The sequence below is a fragment of the Eubalaena glacialis genome, chromosome 12 (genome assembly GCF_028564815.1).
Source record: "Eubalaena glacialis isolate mEubGla1 chromosome 12, mEubGla1.1.hap2.+ XY, whole genome shotgun sequence".
Taxonomy (NCBI): domain Eukaryota; kingdom Metazoa; phylum Chordata; class Mammalia; order Artiodactyla; family Balaenidae; genus Eubalaena; species Eubalaena glacialis.
Window position 1 is genome coordinate 51,613,046 of NC_083727.1, and position 23,501 is coordinate 51,636,546.

At 44.4% G+C, this 23,501-nt stretch overlaps 1 protein-coding gene across 1 annotated transcript in view; it reads right to left on the reverse strand.

Annotated features, from left to right (window-relative positions):
* Positions 1 to 268: 268 nt before the first annotated feature.
* Positions 269 to 23,501, reverse strand: part of FOXO3 (forkhead box O3) — a 119,338-nt gene continuing 96,105 nt past the window's right edge. Inside the window, 6 exon segments of the mRNA XM_061207485.1 lie at positions 269 to 5,193; positions 19,506 to 20,479; positions 20,481 to 20,530; positions 20,533 to 20,577; positions 20,580 to 20,671; positions 20,673 to 20,941. Coding sequence (XP_061063468.1) covers positions 19,541 to 20,479; positions 20,481 to 20,530; positions 20,533 to 20,577; positions 20,580 to 20,671; positions 20,673 to 20,941 — 1,395 coding nt within the window. The 3' untranslated portion in view covers positions 269 to 5,193; positions 19,506 to 19,540.

A 23,501-nucleotide genomic window follows, 5' to 3' on the forward strand; every position in this document is an offset into this window, starting at 1 on the left:
GCAACCTGACTCAGGGCAGGCCAAAAGTGGCTATCAGCCACCATGAACAATGCCATAAATCTGCTTTATTAAATTGTCTGGTTGCCTGTGAAGGTCAAAAGTGGGTCAGAGAAAAAGTCTGCAGGATTCATTTAGTTTAGAGATCTCAGGATAGAGTCTCCCAGCTTTGTGCCTCTTCCATAGGAAGACCTTGAGACAAACTCAGCTATTTCACTCCTCGGGTTAAAGAAAGGGGGAAGGAGAACAAAAAACTTCTTGGAGTAAGATAGAGTGTCATTGATGCTTTATTTACATGCGTCACCATCTCTTTTACAAACTAGATTACGGTTTTAAATGGAATACACAAGGCAATATCTACAAACACCAAGGAAAGTTAAGTACTGCATCTCTATTTCACTTGGAAAAGAGAAGATTCCCAAATCAAACTGGTTTTGATTCTTGAGAGGAAAGGTGGTAGAGATAATTCATGGCAACATATGGATAGACAAAATCCTCAGTAAGAATGCAATATGATAGTGTTCGCTTTGAAAGAAAGGATGAGGTGCTTCAAACCAAAGTATCAACTGCATGACTCTTAGGTGTTTGAATATGGCCAGGCACCACAATGAGTTCTAGTTTGCATGGGTTATGAGCAAGAAATTGAAACGGATAAGACAGTTTTACAGATACTGTATACAGATTTTTTTCCATTCATGCAACTTTTTTTCTTAAAAAAAAAGTTAAACATGTGAAGCCAAAATGTACATTTTTTTAATATTAACTAATTTTTCTGGTCCTCCTTCACATCTGTTTACATTTTGCATGTACATAATGTGCTAGGACAAGTGTATTGAGAGAAGATTGATTGCCAGGCAATGAGATAATTTTAGAGAAATAAGTGACCAGACATGTAGTTGTTTTTTTTTTAAAGCAGCCGCACAAATATTTCTGGAGTGTGGCAGAGGCCTCGGAACCAATCATTCAACAAAGAAAAATACATACAAATAAAACTAAACAAGAGGAAAATATTTCATTCATTCGAACTGCAGAAAATGTTACCCACTAAAGATCTAGATCAAATATAATACACAGTCGCCCCTTGGTATCCATGGGGCATTGGTTGCAGGACCTCCACAGATAACAAAATCTGTGGATGCCCAAGTCCCTTATATAAAATGGTGTAGTACAGTCGGCCCTACGGATCCGTGGTTGGTTGAATCCAAGGATGCTGAGCCCGTGTATGCGGAGGGCCGACTGTACTCTTTTCAATTACTTGGGCATCTGCGTTAAGATCTTGTCTGACAGACATGATTTCACAAGGACTTCACTCTCCCCTCGCTGTGCCCTGCCGCCCCTGGTCTCCAGGAGAGGCTGGCTTTTTCATACCTCTTTGCCAGTGATTGTATTCCTACAAAATTTTTTGCTTTTCTTAATTAAAAAAAGAATACATTATACCTAATCGTACAATGTTCCCCAAATACACCGAGAAAGAAGAAATCAGAGTTTGGAGCTGTCAGGATTTTATTTCTGCTTTCAGAGAGAAAGGGTAACTTTTTAATTTCCCCTCACCAGCCCTTGGCATCAGCATGAAAAATGGGCCTGGGTGATTGACTGCTTTCCTCTTGACGGTCTTTCCAAGAGATTCAAATATTCCTTATTCTTTAAGTGGGGTTCATTAGATAGACTCCCTACCATCTTTAACAATTTCAGAAGCCGCCTGAAATGACACCCTGAGACCGGGCATAGCTGTCCTGACCAGTGAGCCAAGAGGTCTTCTCCTCAGGGTGGGGAAGCGACACACACAAGGGCAAAACTCACCACCACACACACACACACACACACACACACAGAGTCCACCAGTACTACACGTGCGTGCACGCTCTTCCCGTTAACAGGAGAGCCAAACTTCTGAAATTTAAAAAAATATGTTTCGGGAGTCATTACATTGCAGGGGATGCAATAAAGGAAATCGACCTCAGATTCATTCACAGTTAATGGGATACTCTGAACCTGGCGGTCAGGCCTCACTCACGCCAGGACAGTGCAGGCTTGTGATAAAGCTCTTTTCTAACTTTGGTAAAAGGTATCTGGTTCTGGAGCCCTGAAGAGAATAATAGGACCCCAGAGTTCGGGTCATGTTTTCAACATTGTTACTCTTCTTTCTAAATTTCCCATCAAAAAGTGGAAGGCTCCCTAGAGCAGCTTATTTAGAGGCTGAGTGTAGACTCCGAAAGTTCTTATCAGGATGCAAACATTACAACCACCAGACTCCCGGAGACTACCAAGTATTCCACTGAGATACTCCAGATCAGGAAACTTCCTGTGGGGGCCCACGGCACTCAGAACTCCACATGGTGGCCATCGGTAGGCCCTTCCTGAAAGCAGGGTCTTCAAATACGAGAGGGAGAGGGCTTAGGTGGCACCTCTGCCCTGTCTGACTGCCTTCGGACTCAGTTAGTCTAAGGGATCCTGGCCTCTGGGTGGGCGGCCAAGGGTGAGAGTGGGGCTGCTGTGATCCTGGACAGGCTTAACTATTCCATTCTTGCCTGACCCTTTCTAGGACTGATGCTGCCGCTAGACTTCGCCCTGATCTCAGCTGTCCGCGACACTCTACATGTAGATGCTGAATTACTTAAAAAAAGAAAAAAAGGAAAAGAAAAAAATTCCAAGCACCCCTCCCTCTCCGTTTTCCTGATCTGCTCTGTGGCTATCCTGCTTTCATACCTCTCTGTCCCTCCCTCAGCTGTTTTAGATTAAATTAGAATCTGGTTCCAGGACATTTTGTAAAACATTCTGCCTGAAATCTAACAAACATTGGGGGGAAAAAAAAAGAATAAATGAGATGCCACATGTCTGAAAGGAATTCAACACTTTAAAAGTCAAAACACATTTGAGGGTTGCCTTTCTTACTCCCAAAGTATTTCCCACGGTCTACAAAACTGCAAAGGCAAGTAGCTATTTTGTTAGTTTTCTTGTTTCTTTGAGCTCAGGAGAGAAGTTCTCAGGGCCCTCGTGTTGGAAGCACTCGGATTCTCCTCTATATCCAACACCCCTCTGCCACTCCCCCCGTCCCTGAGCTGCTGCCACTGTCTCTGAACTATGTCTCCACCCAGGGGGCAGAATCACTTAGGAACCCAGAGAGGCAGCCCTCTCTTGCTGACACTTGACAGTTCTTGTGTACAGCAGACTACCAAAGAATCAAGGAAGTGGCTAGCTTTATTACAAAAGAATACAGTAAGCAAAAGTCTGTCTCACTGACAAGCAGACCACGTGAATAGAATACACATTTTTAAAAATTATACATACTTTCAAAATGAAGATTATAAACTTGTAGCAGTTTAGAAAAGGTGATATGCTACAGGTCTACTATAACCACAAATTGCACAACAATTTACAGATTCAGTAGAGAGCAGGGTGAAATCAACAGGGCCATCGCTCAAACATGACAGCCCAAGCGAGGCGGGAGAGACAAGTGGCAACACCAAATGGAACGTTCATTATGCTAGGAGCTGTTATCACCACCAATATCACCCCCAGAGGAATCAGGAAGCAAAGGTGCACAAAGGGGCCCCTGGTGGCTGGTGATGGGTGCAGGGGGTTGGGTGGCACGTCTGTGTTGGAAGGGAATCAGTGCCCACTGCACGGTGCAAGCATCAGCGAGAACTCATGCAGGGAGGTCTGTGCTGAAATACTAGCCTGTATCCCTAACATCCATGCAGACTGTTCCATTTTTGTACTGTACATGATAAAATATATTTATACATTTCTACGCCTAATGCTTTTTATGCAACGAAAAGAGTCTTCATATATCACTTTGGAGAAGTATGCATATGCTGTGCTAATCAGAGCATCATTACACCAGTTTCATATGTACCAAAGGTGTTCCCAACTATTCTGTCTACCAAAGAGGGTAACTAATATAATCACACTTTTCAGGCTAAACAGAAAGCACCTATACAGCACCATAACTTTTTGAAAAGAAAAAAATGAAATCCATAGAAGCAGGAAAAGTGTCTGGGGGGAGGTCAAAACTGCCCTATCTTGTACTTCCATTGTGACACTTGTACAATTACAATCTAAGCTTATTTATATTAAAAAGGAATCAGTTTGTATGCTATTGCTTGTCACTCATACACGTCTACTAGATCAGATTATACAGAGCAAGACTGAAAATAACCAAGGGTGCGCATTTAGAAAAATAGTGACTCGGGTTTGTACTTTCCACACATTTCTCACTGCAGGCTTAATGTTCACCTGTAAGTTCACTTCTTCTGCAAAGCAAAACACGACTACTTTTTTTTTTTTTCTTTTCTTTTCTCCTTAAAACTAAACCCGTTAGTGGCATTTGGCAATGAGCGGACAGCTGAGCTGATTTCTTCCTTGAAAAATTCTAATTTCTAACCAACATACAATCACTGTTGACTGTGTTAGCTGAGGATACTGACAGTAGACCACAGGCCCTACTGATCTGGCAACTGCAGACCAGGTGCCAGGGTCTCATCCCCCGACCACCCTGACTCAGAACCAAGCACGTGGTTTGGTTCTGGGTCAGGTTTGCCGATGCAGGGCTCTGTCCTGGACCAGTGCACACAGAAAACACTTGTGCCACTGTTCAGTTTTTAGAAAAGGATAGTTTTCTACCAAACAAAAGAAGAAAGAAAACCCCCCTCTAGTTTATGTAATGTGTTAGTTTGGGGAGTTCTACGGGCTCGAATGCTTGTGACACCCAAAGCCAGCACAGTAGCTGGTACAACATTTTCCTTCTGTTTTTAAATTTGCCAGGGGAAGCGTGATTAACATTTTAACATAAAAAGACTGCAAGTTAATGCATGTGAGAAACTCAAAGTCAAAGGAAAACAAACACAAAAACAACACTTAAAACATCCCATAAACCATCACGATATTAAAACACCACAGAATGGCCCGCGGGCTCACGGTGTGCTCTGAACAGGGTGGGCGGTGCTGGCAGGGTGCTGTCCTTCGCTGGCAGGTGGCTGTCACCCCGTACAAGGAAGGTTTTGCATACTTTATAGAGAGAGTTCTGTGCGAGGGTAAGTGCTTCACCCAGGGTAAGGGGCCGATAACAGTCTCTGCTGGGGTAGGAAACGGCAGGGGCTCACAAAGGTGTTAAGCTGTAAACGGTACCACTGTCCACTTGCTGAGAGCAGATTTGGCAAAGGGTTTTCTCTGTAGGTCTTGTGTCAGTTTGAGGGTCTAAAGGAGGAGAGAAGAAAACCAGAGACGGTTAAGGACATTCAAACAGCAGCAGTGGGCCCTCCAGGTCACGCCTCCCCAGCCTCCGGTCCCCTCACCCGCCTCTGGACCAGGGGTGCTGCAAGTCAAGCTGTTCTGCTGCACTAGCTTCAAAGGGCTGAAAACCTAAGGACAAAGCCTGGAGATCACTTACCTTATTTCTGTGCTTGATAACAAAACGCCCTCAAGTTAAAAAGCCTCGAGGAAACGGGGCCATTCACTTGCGGAGGTTAACAAAGCGAGGCAAATCGGGGTGCCTCAGCGGGCCCTTCCAAGTTAGGGAAGCCTGGGGTGCAGATGGGGTTTTACTCTAGATTTTTGGATTGAGGGGCTTCCTGGGACACGACACTTTCATGCTAAAACCAGGGGAGCTGGTCACCCCACGCAGACCAGCTATGCTCTTCTGGTTCCCCCTCCCCCGGCTATGCAGACTAAGTGACCTTGCTTACCACCCTTCCCATTGATATCCCAACATCAGGGGAGTGGAAATGGCCACTTTCCACAAAGGCTTCATCGGTCTGCACTGCTGGGTCGGGGTAATCTTGACTTCCCTCACTATAAAAGGAGAAGTAATCTCTAAGTGGGGTGTCCTAGGAATTTGCTTTTTATATTAAAAATCTGCAGAGGAAAAACAATTATAACACGCATACATATGGCCCAAAAAACCTCTCACAAAACATCCCTTTAAAAATTAACAACACTATTATTGTTGGTATTATTATTATGCACTCAGCCACCTTCAAACGGTAAATCCTCTCAAAGCATCTGAATTTACACAAATCTTATCACACTTCTTGCGACCACTGAGCCCGGAAAAGTTAGAGAATTAAAAAAATATATATATACTCATAGAGATGTAGCTAAAGGAACTGACATGACAGGCCTCAAGACCTTTTGTTTATGGAGACAGTGTCAGCTGTCATGGTAGGAAAAAAATGGCTCTAGGCCAGAAATGGAAAAGTGGTAGGGGAGCAACATGAACTCAGGATCTTCTCACCAGATAAGGTGAACAAGTAATGAAAAATGCATCAATAAGCTCGCTCTCTCTCTCACACACACACACACGTTATGTACATCTGCTTCTCTCTCCTTTAAAAAAGATATTATCTTAAATTCACTTGGAATTTTCACAAGTGTACAATTCTGTTCTGTGGCTGGACTGTTTGGCATATCTTACCTCTCACTACCAATATTCAGAAAGACAGCAGGACTTAGTACTTGTAATATTACATACCTATGGTCATAATTACCCTTGCTATAGCTCCAAATAGAAGAACTTAGGTTGTTTTATTAGAGGTAGAGACAGTAAAACAGGAAAAGGCCCCTTCTTCCCACCCCTTCCCCAAGTATTTCATTTCCCTGGCTGATGGCTTTTTTTGGAGGTATTCTTTGCTTTGTAATGATACTACTAGACAATATTGTCCTGGACTATAAAATAATGGCTTGTTGATTTCAGACGGAGAAAAGGTAATAAAATAGATATCAGATCTCAGTATCTGTGAGGTATTTAACCTGCCAGAGCCAGTGCTATTCTAGCTACTCTACCTGGGACCCCTGAGGCATGAGGAAGCAGGGGTGCAGACATGGTTCTTTGGGAGGGGATTTGGTTCTTTCCTTCACAGTAACACTTAATAAACCACAACCTAAGATCACCATGCAATTAGTCATCAGGTGACTATGGTCCCCAAGTCCCGATCCTGACTTAACTGTAAGTGACAAGAGAGAAGGTGTAAAGTATTACCTAATCCAGACCCCATCCCCCGGTTCCCTCTGGAGTTAATTATTCAGCCACAGAAACCAGTGCATGCTGGGAAGGCGACACACTTCATTCTCCAAGTACAGAGGCAGAGCACGCAGCTTGCTCTAATGCTGGCGCCGGGTCAGCACAGGAGGGAAGAAGGCAGAGGGCACCTACAACCCCCAACGTGGCATCGTTCTAAGCAGAATAGGGCATTGGCCCTGAAACCAGGGGCAGAAGGCCACAGTGGGCAGTCTAGAGCAACAACCATCACAGTCTCATCCAGAGGTCCAGAATCTTCAGGGAACTTCATCATTAGGAAGGGAATGCACTGATCGTCACTCTTTCCTTCTTTGCAGAATGGGCTTGGGGCCCCTTGTGGCACTACATCCTGGAGCTCCCCCGAGGTCTCACGGGAAACGGCCTGTGCCTGGCGGTTCAACTGGGAGACACCAGGCCCAGGTTTAGAGGTTTAAATTTGTCACAGAGGACAAATTGTTATTAACAGAGAAACCCCCACTCCACAGGACAGAAAGGCAACTTGTTTCTCTGTGATAGAAGGCAAACAGTTTGTAAAATATTGTGAAAACAGAAAGGAAATGCAATCACCCTTCTAAGAGGAACACCAGATTCACCATTCACTAGGAAGACCTTACGATTAAAAATCGTCACAAGGAAAGCGGCCCCTCATCTGCCTTAGATTTTTAACCTCTCTTTGATGGCTCAGTGTTTGCACATGTTTATCTGACTCCATCAAGGACTGAAAAAATGGAGGGAGCACATTCAGTAATGGGATTTAAGGATACTTAGTTTGGATACAAGTTCCCTGTTTTTGAATGGTGCTCTCACCACTCTGACATTCTTTCAAGTAAGACGCTTTAGTTAACTGTGACATTTACGTGTGTATGTTGATGCCCTTATGAGTCTAAAAACACATCAGATTAAGCAAAACTTTTGGAAGGAAAAAGAAGCCTACAGCTGAAGGGAATTACAGCTATCACTTCACAGTTACTAGGCAATGGGCCAACTAACAATAAATAGGAAAACATTGTCCCGTCCCATCAGCGACTTTCATTAACAGGGAGGAAAATCTCTTCCCTCTCTCTCCCTGCCCAACACTTAAGTTTGAAATCAGGCTGTTGATGCTGGGAAAATGAAATGGGGAAACCAAATGATGAGGCCCATTCTAAAAATATCTGTGGATGCTGTCATCTGGCCTCTGGTGAGAGTAAGTCCCTCTATAATCTTGGTATCTGTAGGGAAGACAAGTTTCTGCCTAATTATCACCACTAACTCACATGATGTTCTAAGAAAGGGCAACACCTCCAAGAAACTGTACACAAAACGTAACAACCCCCATCAACTTTAAACTGGGAATAAAACATGAATGTTCCTACTGCTGTCCTCCCACAGCTCAACTCCACTGTGACAAATCTGGATTTCTCAGCAGTGTTTTCATCTTCCTGGCAGAGAGGAAAGGAACAGGACCGACCCCAATACCAAATATGACAGGGAAGGAAAAAGAGCCACAGGGATGAAACTCTCCTATCTGCAAATCCATACAGGTTATCCACTGCTTTCCTAGCTAAAACTGAAAGATGTTTGGAGGAAAGTCTGCCTGAAACACAAAATTAAAGTGAAATATCACTTTCCTCACTCTTTAAACGTGATTTAAGCCAAACTTGCAACCCCTGGGGCAAGCTGGGAACTAAATATGGAATGTTTAGGATAGAAAAGGAAATGAATTGATGTTCACTTGATCTGACAGGGAAACTTCAGGTGGAGTTCAGAGAACAGGTGTGGGTTTCAGAGTATGAATGTTTCTACCCGAGTAGAAGGCAAAGAAATGCCTGCCTGCCACCATCTCTACTTCCCCCCAGAGGGGTCTGAGGGACACCCAGTCCATCACAGGCCACAACCATCTGCCAGCATCCAAGGCTTCTGTTGGTGTCACCCCAGGAAAAACAGCATTTCTGCAGGGCTTGGGTAAGGCAGCCACGGCCAATGCTGGAGAGCCAAAATGGCAGCAATTCCCTCGGAGCTCATCTTCACAGCCTAAACACGAAGCAGCTCAAGAAACACCTAATGGGCACGACACTTTGGCTTAATTTGGTAATTTTTCAAAATCTTCTGGGTTGGAATGGGCGATAACGAGGACTTAGGGAAGTGCATGAAAACCAACCTGGGGTTCAGGGACTGCAGGGGCCTTGCCGATTAAAATGCAGCCTTCTGCCTGCAAGGCTGGCCTAACAGAGCCATCCTCCAAGACTGCCCAAGAAGGGGAATTAGGAGGTGCAGCTCTATAAAAATCCATTTCAGCAAATGCTGTCAACTTGCCATTTTAGAAGCTGAATAGTTTACGAGGGGAAAGAAAACAGGTATGGAAATCCTGGCCAAATCTGTACACAGTTGAGGAGCCTCCCTGAAGGAAAATCAGGTTTCTAGGAAGGGCAGCTCACAGGCTTTCTCAGGGGCAAGTAAGTACTTATGGAGAATGTGGGATGTTACAGGGAAGCTTAAAATAAACTTTCCATGACAAAGGTGACACTCAGGAAGATACTGGAAAGACACTCAGCTAGACTTTTTTTTTTTTAAAGCTTAGTTTGTGTAAAAGCCTGACCTGTGTAAGCACTGCTTTCAGCTGCCTCCTGTAATTTCTGGGCTTCTCAAGGTGGCAGCTGAAGCCTGTCCGTGAAGGCTGGCGACAGGCCACTGAAGAGCTGTCGCCTCCAGGACGCTTCAGGACCTGGATCTAGTGTGGACTGCCCTTCCAGCCAGCCTGTGTGCTGTGCTGATAAACACAGGAAGCATGAGGAGAGAAGCCGCCACCCTGGCACTTCACAGCTGAGGGACACAGAGCAGGAGTGACCTGCACAGAGACGCAGACTTCCCTGCTGCTCAAACTGTAGGAATTAATGATGATTAATACAAGTTTAACAATGTCCTGTCTCTGTCTTTATTTTGGGGCAGAGATTACGGTGACCAATATTCTTTGTGCATCCAGAGTCAAATATGGTGACTGCAATAGCAGAAATATGATACTTATTAATTTACTGTCAAGAGCAAAGTCGCAGAGATCTCATATTTTCTTAAGATTCTTAGATTTTCAGACCACACAGAACAATTTGCAAAGTTCTGGATTACATTCTTTTAAAGAACTGTTTTTAAGGCAAAAGACTTTAAGGGGCTTTTGGATCCTTTCTGGATGCATGGTTACTTAGCCTTAATTATAATACTCCAAAACCCTGGCTGGCAGAGTCCTGGGGGTCTGGCTCCGCTGTCCTTACCCCGGCTTTACCACCCACTCCTGCTGATCCGATGGGTCAAGTTCAGTGCCTTTGCCTGGTTTGCTCTCCCCATCCAAACATCCAGATGGCTCTTCCAGCCCCACCCGCCCCAGGCTGTCCTCTGCTAAACTCCTAAGCCACTTACCTGGCACCTCATCACATAGTGCCCAGAATGGTTACTTTTTCATACACACTGAAGTCCCAATATATTGAGAGCAGAGCAAAGCCTTCAAATCAAACCAAACACTTACGGAGCATCTACTATTTCAAGAGCACTGTCTTAAACATGGTATTTACCCACAAGAAGTGCACATTCCAGCAGGGACACATTTTCTTGATGTCCCAAGTAGCCTGGAAAGTTGAAACAGAGGAGAGGTACACAATAAATGTTGGCTGAATAAATGAATGAACCAACTCCTGGAACAGCCCTCTCTTCCTCTCTGCCAATTCAAATGCTTAACACCCTTTTAAGCCTTACAGCTTCCACAAAGCATTTTAAACCGACTGGCATTTGCTAAGAGTTAATCTTATTTGAATCCAAGCAGTACCTACTGCTTATGGGACAAGACCTAGAATTTTAATGATCCCCTTTTGGGAGGAGGATGGCTTCTGATGAAGTTTCTCTTCAGAAGAATATGAGAAAAAACTCATATTTCTTATAAGATGAAACCTCCTAAGGATCAATACAAGGCACAGTTTTAACATCCAAATAATTTTATTTTTAAAATAAAATTTTAAATAGTATTTAATAAAGAATTTACCTTCTGCCATCCTACCAAACCCATTCTTTATTACCAGCCCACCGAATTAAGAGTCAAGCTACTCTGACTCTCAAATTGCTGTCACTGCTAAAGTGATTCACCATTTAGAAACACAAGGGAACTGCAGTCCAGGAGGAAATGCTTAGAGCCATAAACCATGACCTGAATATCACAATGTTTATGTTTACTGGGTGTGGCCCCATCCTGTGTGACTCCTCACTGAATTTACTGGCTAGAGGAGGTAGGGGGACAATTGGGAGCGTGCAGCTACCCCTCTGGGCTGGGATGCCCTACCTCCCTTGGGACTGAGTGCAAGTGTGGCTGTAATGCTCCAGCCCATCTAAGGGTCCGGCTACCAAGCACAAAAGAGTGGGGTCTCCAAAGCCTTCTTTTTCCTGCTTTAGATATGCAGGGTTTTGAAGACAATCTAAATTTTCCAAAAGTGATTCTGAAATCGAAAACACAAAATCAGCTATTTTAGTTCCACAAATAGTCCAAACCACTCATCCACCTGTGAGGTATGACCAGGACATGCAGGTAACACAGATGGCAGCCAAGAGGCAGCAACCACACCAGTGCAACAGAGGAAGGAAACCAAGAAGGAACTGAAAGGAGGGTCTCAAGAGTGGCTCCAAGATTGACAGAGACAAAGGCCCGTCTGTCCTGAGGGCGGCAGTCCAGTGGGAGTGCAGACCCAGGAGTGAGGTGGATCCACATGGTGGGTGGCCTGGGTGGTCCTCCTCTCCCTGCTCAGCCTGACCAGCACCGTGCTGGTACGTGCTGGGAGCTCCCCACCTCGGCTCTCCACCCCCACCCCCCACCCCGACCTCAGCCAGCAGGACAACCTGAGTTGACCGGGGCTGGGCAGGGAGTGCCTTCAGGCGGTAGGGACACTACCAACTAAGGGACACCTTCTAACAGGTCTATCAGTCAACACATATTTTCTGATTACTTATAGGTATGTTGGGCTCTACTGCTTTCCAATCATTTCTGAAGACACAAGTGATCAATGGAAGTTCCAATTAATTACAGTGGCATGTACACAAACAGAAGCCCAGTGGAAATTAATTTATAAATTCAACCTCAGAACTTCCAGCCTCTTCTTGGCCATTAATTTGCACTAAGGAGTCAAACTGAACACTCCACACAGACATGAATACTTAAAACAAAAAATCTTATGGTCCAGACGTCTTTCAACAGAGAGAAAGACAGAGGAGAGAGGAAAGGGGGGGGGGAAGGGGGAGAAGGAGGGAGGGGAAGGGGGAGAAGGAGGGAGGGGAAGGGGGAGAAGGAGGGAGGGAGACAGAGAGAGAGAGAACATACTGATATGCAAACCGTCAATCAAACCAGGACTGGCAATTAAAGTTTTATCCTTAGAAACACTGGAATTATGCTCTGAGGGCTTCATGACTAAGTAATTCTCATCCTTTAATAAAGGAATGTCATAGACTTTAGCAAAAAAAGAGGTTATTAAAAAACAGGAAAGTCTAGAATTACAGAGTAAGGTTCACATCTGTTATTGGGAAGAGAAACAAAACAAAACACCTGCAACCAAGTGGGCAGTAGCTCTTCTGGGTGGTGTGTTTCAGCTCCAGGCTTGGTCTTGCTTCTCTGGGAGGAAAGCTCCTGGAGAAGAACAGCCCAGTTTCTCTGGGTTTTCACTGAACTTAGTTGGCAGATCTTAAAAATACAGTGACCATATTTTCTGAACCCCAAATTGTGTCACGTTAGCCAGTAATGGGGGGTAAACCACCAGCTCTTGGACAGGTGGGGTCCATGGCCAGACCACTGCCAGCATCATGCCATTCATTGTGTGGCAATCCTTCTGCTCCCAAGAAGTCCTAGGAGAACTGGAGCAGCTTTTTATTTCTCTGTGTGGCCACGGTGGCCTGGCAGTGGAGAGGGAAGATCAGATTTCCAGGCTCCCTCCCAACAGGAAGAGGCTCCACTCTGAGGAAGCAGAAACGGGGCAGGGCGAGGCTCCCCCCTCAGCACAGAGTGGATATGACAGCCTCCCTAAGGAAAGAAAGCGGAGGCCAGACAGCTAGGATTTCTCAGGCAATCCTTTAAAGATATTAATGGAACACTCTGGGTACCATGTATGAACCTCCCCAATCCGTCTGTGGCAGAAGGTCCTTTTTATTAATGAAAATATAGCCCCTGTCCTGGGTACCCCTAAACTGGCAGGCAGGACTTCTAGGGGACATCAAAGGTTTCACACAACAGGCAATTGCTATACCTTTTTAATGAAAAGAAACCTAATTGATTCTAGTTTATTGAGGAAAGTAATTGCTCTTTGTGCCAACAATGTTAAGACTGGCTTGGTGCTTTCCTTAATTCTGCATTAACCTCTGGAACCATTTTAAATAACAATAAACATTGAGTAACTTTTTAAAAAGTTGACAAAGGACATTAGGTCATTATCAGAGATAGTCCTTACAAGAGCTCTGTGGGGTAGGTTTTCGTTTTAGCCCCATTTTACAGACAAGCAAACTGAGACTCAGAGAAATGGAGTGGCTTGACTCAATGACACATAGCCATAAAAATGGCAGCCTTCTGCTACAGATTCATAGGTCCTCTGCTGTACCACAAAGACATTATTTAACTTGGGGTGGGCTGCAGGGGAGGCTTTTTAAATCCACAGCTCCCCTCAGAGCAGAGCCCCAAGGACAGTGATCTTGGAGTGGGTGGCTGGCTCACGTTCAACTGTGATGATGAACCAGTTCTAGAAATCAAACATAAAAGCAAGTATCCTGCAGGGCTTTTAACACGAACCAGCATCTGGATTTAGTCTGAACTCTGCCCTATCAGCACGGAGCCTGTTTTTATCCCCCAGCCAAAGACAGGTGGAACAGACCACGTGATAACGGAACAGGACATCTGAAAAAGCAGGGTTGTCCCAGAAAACCAAGCATGCAAGGTTGCCACTGCCCCATGGGTCCTTTGCTCTACCCCTGCATGGAAAGCAGTCTTTTCCTCTGGGAAAATGGTCACCACCACCACTGCACCACATCCCCAGCCAGGCCATGCACACCTTGAGGGTGAGACCCTATTCTATCTTCCTCTATCCCCTGTGCCCAGCACACTGCAGGTACTCAATAAACAAATTTTGTTTAAAAAATTCAGACTTTTCCTGAGCACTTCTACCAACGTGGGACCTACCATTTTGCCAGGCAGCTAGCTCATCCAAGAGTAGAACCCACTCTGTGGCTGAGAAAAGCTTGATGTATGACAAGGTCGTACAAAAAGCTCCAGTAAGAATCAAGAGGAAAAAACGCAAAGAATCCCTAGTTCTCAAGAGGTTGCTGACCTCTTTCAGGATTTCTTTAGGGGGTTCCTTAGGACACTGGTCCTATGGTTTCTGGGAGAAGAAGGATGTGATTCAAGATGTCAGATAAACTTAGGATCCTGACACTGCAATCCGATCCTAGAAGGTTCACAACATATATTAACTTCTAAGGCTCTGAGAAGTCCTGCAGGAAACAACCCTATTTAACTTTATTTAACATGGCGTTCCTCAGGCATTTGACCACAGAATCTATTTTCCGCTTAATACCCATGAATATCCTGAGGATTGAGTATTCTGTGAAATACTTTGAGAAACACCGACCCATGGGACCTCTAAATATCTGAAGTGTCTGTCACTAGTTCACAATACAAAATTTTAATTCATTTTAGTTTTTAAAATTTTAAACTTCAAAACAATTTGGAGGATGGGGGAAAGCAGTATTTTCAAATTAAATGAACATACCAACAAAACCAGGGTGAAGTCTCTTGCAAGGTGGGGAATCTCCATCTTGGAATGAAAATCCAGCATTAAGACACGTGTCTCCAAGTCAGGAAGAGAAAGCAGTGAACAAACATCCTTCTACCTGCCCCAGGGCCATGGGGGACCTCTGACAGGCCAACCCCTCTGGCCATGGCACAGAGGCAACAAGCCCCCTTCTCCCATCTCTATACAGAAAGGTATGCCTATGAGAAGCAGACCCCTGGGGGAAGACTCTACTTACAGAAAACATTATTTATAAGATGTTGAATATTGAGCATTATGAACACTCTGAAAAGAAGCATTTAATGGGAGCTTAAAGTGTACACGAAGTTCCAGTAGTAATTCTGGTGATTTTCATTCCACTTATTTATGTTCCACACAAGCTCTGAGGCCAAAAGAGACCTTCCAGAAAGCCATCTATAAATGCTACTGCATGAAGAGCAACAGTCACTCAGGCTCTGTCCCCATGCTTAGCAGGCTGGCCAGTGGTGAGCAAAGGTGCATTAAAAACCCGACAGACCCAGGAAGAGCAGCCTTAGTGCTGGATGTCACTGCTTTCCAGGGAAAGGGGTGTATGTAAGGGGTGTACCAGACGCTGCACAGAAAACCTCTTTTCAGGGCTCTTGTCAATTTTCTTTCACTGTTGTCAACACTAGAAACATCCATACAGCCATTCTCTCCATGAATGACAGTTCAGACTTTGGGTTTTTTAAAAAGTAAGAATAAAGATCCCTGCAGGTACAGAATTCTTGAGGCTAGCACACTATAACCAAAGACTAGACAACAGTTCACCAGTGCAAGTAACAGAGTACGTTCTCCACTCAGTATGTACCGCACGTTATATTCCCTAATGGAAATATCTATCAGTACATCAAGAAAAAACATCACATGAGTAGCCTATAATATTGTCTGTATTTGGTTAGAATTAGTCCTATCCCCCAACATGAATATTTAAAGACATAATGGAATCACAGCATTTAAACATCAGTCCAACAAGTATCAAAGATTTGTTCTTTTGGGGAAGTAGCCTAAATTTAAATTCTCAACGGCCTCCAACACCGGGACCTGCTGTTGCCACACTAGTATACCACTGTTCCTTTACAGTTCCATATCATCACATATCCCTTACAGTGTGGCAATTTCACAGACAGAATATTAGGTTTCAGGTTTAAAATTATACATACTATGCACCCTTAAAATTCTATGATTTTGCTAAAAAATACAACAACTAGTGAATATAATAAAAAAGAAGCAGACTCACAGCTAGTGGTTACCAGTGGGGAGAAGGAAGAGGGGAGGGGCCAGATGGAGGTAGGGCATTAAGAGTTACAAACTATTAGGTATAAAATAAGCTACAAGGATATATTGTACAACACAGGGAATAAAGCCAGTATTTTATAATAACTATAAATGGAGTATAACCTTTAAAAATTGTGAATCACTATATTGTATGGCAACTACACTTCAATTTAAAAAACAAAATAAATCTTATTGGTTAAACAAACAAAACAAAAACAAAAACAAAAACAACTCTATGATTCTGTCCTCTTTTGACAGATGAGAAACCTACTATTCTAAGAGATTCATCAGTGACATGGCCAGTGGCACAGACAGGAAGAGAACTACCTCTTCTCCTCTCCCCCTGGGCTTTTCCTAGTTAGTATTTTCCAATCCTTATCATAAAGTTGTTTAAAACGCAACTAAATATGGGGCTGCTCCCTAATGGGGTCTCCAAATGCCGAAAGATGAAGATGAACGAAAAAGCATGTGAACTTAGGCATCTTCTGACATCAAAACTACAGTGAAACTGACGTTGCTTTCCTGCGCGAACAGACACATGTCAATCTCAGGAGGGCTTACTGGAGGCACAGCCCTGAAACCACCACACTTGCTCACAGCCATGCCTGCTGCCAATCTGTACACATGCACACCAAGCTTCCCCACTGCCTGAGAGAAGCAAGTGCCCTTCACACCCCAGTAGCTGGCACTCACAAAGAGGTACAGTTTTCTACAGATAGACCCGTAGGTCAAAGGATTTCACATGTGGTCTAAAATGAATGACGTGTGTGAAACACCCACCCCTCCAGAGAAGCATCTCACCACAGCTCTCCAGCAAGACTGTCTGTCAACTGGACAGAACTGCTCCGGCGCCCACTCAGGGTCACATGACCTTCAGTTAGCAAGGCAGGAAGTGAGTCTAGAGAATACCTCAACTACTGGCTTAAAAAAAAAAAAGTCAAACCAAGAAAGTCATTATAGAACAAGTCTTGGGAAGCTGGGGCGCTTAATTTGGGAGAAGTGAATTCTGAGACTGTGACCCGAGGCCCGTTTTGTGAACCCAGGAGAATCTTCAATAAAGCGATAGCCACAAGTTAACTGTAAAAGTAAAGAATATACATTAGGCCACACATGCTCCTGGCTATTTAGTGGAGCAATTTATTCCAAAGCAAAATGGAAATCCTAAAGCCAGAAACCAGACTCCCTCAAAGCCCTTCACCGTCTTCAGGATGTTTCTTTCTCTTGCTCTGGTCATACCGAGCTGGTTTACTTTCAGGAAAATTTGGTGACTTTTCATATTTTTTACTTAAGAAATATCTCCTCAAAAATACTTCACCCAAAATATTTTGAGAAAAAGGTGACTAAATGACCCTAAGATTCCAATAGGGCATAATAATAAAATGTGTAATCTTAAAAGTAGTTATTTATTATCAAAATAATAATTCACTAAATATATTTTTTAAACATAAGTATTTAAATCTCCCTTAAAATATTTTTATACCATCTTTTAGAATTACACACACACACACAAGAAAAGTCTGCTATTCAATTAAAAGGAAAACCTACACTTGAAAAATAAGACAAAAATTGATAGCACATTTTCTTCTCTTATTCTTTTCAATGAACTAGAAAGTGGACTCCTTACAACCAAACCAAAATTAAAACCTACTTGTGTCTTCAGAAGCCACAATCATATTCCTCTTCTTAAAGGAAGACAAACTGTTCTTCTAAAAGCCAAATATCTAAATTTCTCAAGGCAAGTCTCCACCAGTCCGAGTTCTGGCAGTACAGAAGTGTGTCACCCTTCCTAGCTTCTGCTGCAGTCTTTTTACTGTCTCAAGGGCTATTAAATGACTCGAAACAGATGTCTGAGTGCCATTAGGGACCTGCTTCTGCCTGGGAAAGCGGAGAAGCTGAGCATCACAACACTCTCGACATTCCACTTTCGACAGCTACCCACGAATGGGATGAGCTCCTCACAGGAGATCCTTATAATTCCTTCACCAGGGCAGAGGGTTAAACAAGGCTCAGCTTTTCATGGCTTTGAATCCCATTTCTCCTTCACACCACTTAAAGAAGAGTGTAAGTAGCCTGCTGATATTGAAAAAAAAAAAAAAAAAAAGGAACTGGGGCATAGAAAAGAGCCCCTGAACATGGGAGGGTCTGGGGGTACAAATGTGTTATAGCAGAAGACCCCAGTGCTCATCTTACTACTTGAAGAGGAGAGTTCTGGGGCAAGCTTGTATGTTACCTATTATTCTGGCTCCGGTTCAGAGCATTTCTCATTTTTACCATCTAGAGATAATTAGGAAGGATGATTATGGTTCAAGCCATTCCAGAAATAGGGATTCTGGGTCCAGCTGTGTGACCTTGGGCAGACCACTTAACCTCTCTGGGCTCCCTGCTTACTCATGTGTCAGTCAGTATGTGTACCTAATAACACCGTACATACTTCAGCCCACCGCAGTTTTACAAGCACTTTCACACACTTCAGTGCATTTGATTCTTGCAATAACCCTGTGGAGTAACAGAAGCTATTATCCTCATTTTATAAAACTGGAAATTGAGGTTCAGAGGCTAAGTGACACACTCCCAATAGCAACCAGAAAGCAGTAGAAGTGGAACTGAACCCTCAACTCCCAATTCCAGTCAAATGCTTCTCTTTTCTTGCCACATCATGTTGCATGATCTCTCTGGTTCCAACAGAATTAAAATGCCACAATTTAAAAAATCTCTGTCACCATTCACAACTCTTGTCACTGTTTGGAACCTGAAATCATTTATACGTTGGGAAAAAGAAGCACATGAGTAAGTGCTCTCTGACATTAAAAACTTCTGTTTTCAATTTAATTCTTTTTGCTCTTTTAAATGCTTAGATGCTGAGTGCTAATAAAGATGCTTAGTACTAATGGTGAAGAAGCTAACAGATCTTGCTTCTGGTGGAAATACTCCTGTATGAAAGAGTCCAGAAAGCATAGTCTACAGGAAAATTAGAAGCACCTAAAAATTGTTACTTTGCTGGAAAAAAAAGATATAGAAACGGTAGCATCGAAGATGGACAATGGCAGTGCTGGACCTGAGAGCCTAAGAAAGTCCTTTGGCTGGGTCCTTAACCTTGATGTTTGCGTGGCCTAAGGTCCCCTTCCTCCCATCCCTTCTATCCTCATCCATCCATCCAGTAGGGAGACCTGTGTCATAGGTCAGCGAGGGTGACTGGATACAAAGAAAAATGAAACCTCTGAATGTGTATTCTTTTTACTGGCAGTAAAACTCCTGAGCTGTCAGCAAACTGTGGGGAGGGGCACCTGACAGCCCTATTTGTTTTGCTGGTACAACTCAGAACGAACTGGTTGGGAGCCAGGTTACCGTGCACCATGTAAATGAAAGCCATCGTCCCCCACCGCCCCTGTAATTACTATGCCATAGCACTGGGCACTGACCTGCTCTGCCCACTTCCCCTTTCCTCAGTGAGCATTCAGCCTGGCACCCAGCTCTGAGATGAGGCCTGCTTAGCACCAGTGAAGCTCCCCACATTCAAACCAACAACGTTCTGTGTGGAGATGAGGGAATCAAAGTTAAAATCCAACCCATCAGCATCCATGAGTTCACTACGGATAATGGACTCCATGTCACATTCCAAGCTCCCATTGAACATGTCCAGGTCCAAGTCGCTGGGGAACTTCTCATGGCCCATGACGGGAAGGTGTGCACTAGCTGAGTACAAGGAGGAGCCTGAGAGAGAGTCCGAGAGGGTTTGCATAGACTGGCTGACAGGAGACTGCTGCTGGTGTTTGGCTGACCCGAGGCTGCTGGAATCGCTCAAGCCCATGTTGCTGACGGAACTTGACAAGGCACGGCTGCCACCGAGAGCGCCCTGGGTTTGGTGCTGGTGGTGGAGCAAGTTCTGATTGACCAAACTTCCCTGGTTAGGCTGGGCGGCAAAGGACATCATTGGATCACTGCGAAGCATCACGTTCCGGCGGGAGTTCTGGGCGGACACAGCGGTGCTGGCCTGAGACATCAAGGGGTCCGACTGGGTCATCATGACATCGCTGTGGCTGAGTGAGTCCGACGTGAGCAGGTCCTGGAGCGTCTGGTTGCCGTAGTGCGACATGGAAGAGAAGGTGGCTGGCTTGTTCTCTTGGATGGTCTGCATGGGAGACTGACGCAGGGAGTTCAGAGATGAGGGGCCGAACACCGTGCTGCTGAAGGAGCTGGTGGGGGAGCCCAGGCCGGAGCCCTTGGTGGTGTATGGGAAGCTGGAGCTGCGCTGCATGAGCCCCCCGGGGGGCGACGGCTGGGACGCAGGGAGCGCGATGTTGTCCAGCAGGTCGTCCATGAGGTTGTCGGCCAGCCCGTCGTTCAGATTCATGGTGCCCGCCATGTCGGTCAGCCGGGGCAGCTCCACGGTGCACGGCTTGCTGACGGAGGGGGACAGGCTGGCCGAGCTGCTGTAGAGCATGGGGGAGAGCGGCGCGTCATCATCCTGAACGTCGTCCAACTCCGTGCTAGCCAGGATAGGGGACAGGCGGCCGCTGACTGTGCTGGCATTGGAATTGGTACGTGAGCGGAAGTCGGTCCACGCGTCCAGCTCATCGCTGCTGCGAGACGTGGGGCTGCCGGGCCACTTGGAGAGCTGGGAGGGACTGTCGTCTGCTGACTCGGGGGCGGTCTGCAGGGCTGCCTTCTTCTTGGCTGCACGGCCCCGGCTCTTGGTGTACTTGTTGCTGTTGTCCATGGAGACGGCCCGCCGCCGGGGCGCCTTCCCACTCTTCCCCCCGTCGGGGTTGATGATCCACCATGAGCTCTTGCCGGTCCCCTCATTCTGAACCCGCATGAACCGGCTGTGCAGCGACAGGTTGTGCCGGATAGAGTTCTGCAGAGAGAGAAGGGACAATGCAGATGAGCCAGAATGGTCCAAACTGAGCACCCAGGAGAAACAGTTACTAATCAGACTCATTTTTTAAAGCAACCTCAGAGGCTAAGAAAAAAAAAAAAAAAGGCTTTGCATGACCCTGCTTGGCTTGGAATTAAATGACAATATTGAAAATGGCAAGTTCCATATTTAGAGGGTGGGAGATGGTTTCATATCCAGGAGATGCTGGGGATGTAGGAGCTCCCTGACATTGTTTTTCTTAAATTCCCAAGTTTCACTGTCCTTTCTGTAATTGTACTTCCTATACTGAAGTTCACACTTATAATGTATTACCACACCATCTCTCCCTGCACTTTGCAATAAACCTCCCTGGCTCTCTAAGGATAATTAATCACCTAGGGGGCTATTTTATTCTATTTTGGTCCCCTCCTCCTCTAGTACAGAGGCAGCATCTACCTTTTCTTAACCACTTCTATGAACCCAGAACTGGTGCGAATTTTTACCTATCCTTTCTATGACTCCATCTCCTCCTGCCACAATTTCACACCTGTCTCACAAGCATATGAACAAAATGGTAAAGTAGGATTTGCTGAGTTGACAGAAGTAGGCAAGTTTCCCATTCAAAAAAATTCCAGATAATTTATACAGACACTCCCTCCTCAAGGCAATGTGGTCTGAGCACAATAACTTCCTTCCCAAGAGTACAGTATAGAAAGAGGAGGTGGAGGAGAGTAACTTTACAGTGAAGAAACCTGACATCTCAGCCAGGTGATCAAGATCAACAACAACAGGGCAAAGTCAGGTTGATAACAGGCACTCGATATAATGTGATGAAAACAGCACCTTCCTCAGTGGTCTTCCTTCCAAAACCCATCACACCAGTCTAATCATGAGAAAAACTGCAGACAAATCCCAAATAAGGAACATTTTAAAATTCCTGTCCAGTCCTCCTCAAGACTATTAGATCCACAGGGAGCCTAAGGAAGCATGACGACTACATATAATGTGGTATCCTGGATGGGATGCTGGCACAGAAAACGGATATTAGGCAAAAACTAAGGAAATCTGAATAAAGCACAGATCTTAGTTAATAATAATAATGTATCGACATTGGTTTATTAGTTGTGACAAATGTACCAAACTAATATTGGATGTTAACAACAGGGGAAACTTGATGTGGATACCTAACATCAAGAACTCTCTGTACTAGGTTTGTAACTTTTCTGTAAATCTAAAACTATTCTATATTGAAAGGTTTATTTAAAAAAAGAAAAGAAAAAGGGCAAGATATCCTTGAAAACCTCACAACTGCACCCATCCTGCAAGAATCCTGGCTTGGTAGATAAGCCCAGTTAACAGGGATGACCCAGATCCAGTCCTATCTCTGCCACCGACCAACCATGTGACCTGAGCAAATCGTTTAATCTGTCTGCAACAACTTCAGTTCTTCTTCATTACAGCCATAACATCCAAACCGTCCCTCCCTGATAGGGATGACGTAAGGATGATATATGATAACATACTTCAGGAGCCAGTCACGCTACCAAGTCAGGGTACTCTTACTGCTATTATAAAGCATAGGGTCATCGTCTGGGGAGGGCTCATTCTAATCTGAAAATGCCTCATGTGCAGTAAAAGAGAGGAGTTGATGGTATTTGCCACACCTGGAATAGCACCTGCAGGCCAGATGAGTTTTTATTTGCAAGTTAAAAAGACAGAAGATATTGCCTGCTGCTGTCTATTAAATACAAACCATTCTAAAAGCTACTGTAGTTGAAAAAAAATTGGCAATCACCAACTGTATTTATGTAGAAGATACAAATACATGTGTTCTACCAGAATGTTTTTAAAACACAGAAAGTGAGCAGGATTTCACCATACGTAAATAACCCAAAATAGAGTGTTTCCCGTGTATATGTTCCCATGCAAGGATGCCCAACAGCTCCGGCTGGGCAATGAGCATTAGCAACCATGGGTCATAATTCGGCATTTCTACGACAGCCGCACAGACACGTTTGAGAGAAGAAAACAGGCAACGTGCTGAGTATCTGATGAGACAAATGTTGCCCATGAGACTATATATCCTGCTTCCCTTTTACTCTTATGGTTTTTAAAAGAATAATGGCATCTCTATGAATGGTTCAGAAATCACATGTCTTTAAAAAGTAAAACACCTTCTCAATAAAGATACGAAGCATGCTCTTAAAACTCACTCTGCTGGGTTCAAAAAGCAGGCAAGTGCAAGGTGGTTCTATTACTGAGTACTCAGACAACTAGATATATTAACTAAAAACTTAAACTCAAGCTTCTTATTGAAAAAACAGGGTGGTCCTGAAGCTCTGTGTGGGCAATGTAGACACTAGCCGAATTACCCCTCCCCTGGCCAGCCCCCTTTGCTCTAGATTTTGGAAAGAGTTCATACCAACACCCAGAATTAACCATGACCAATCATAAGTACCCAGTTATCCCCCGCCCTTTAAAAAGCATCTGGAGATTTTTTTTAATGCATTTTTAGTCTCATAATTCCAAACCAAGTAAGAAAGAAAATGAAACACTTTAG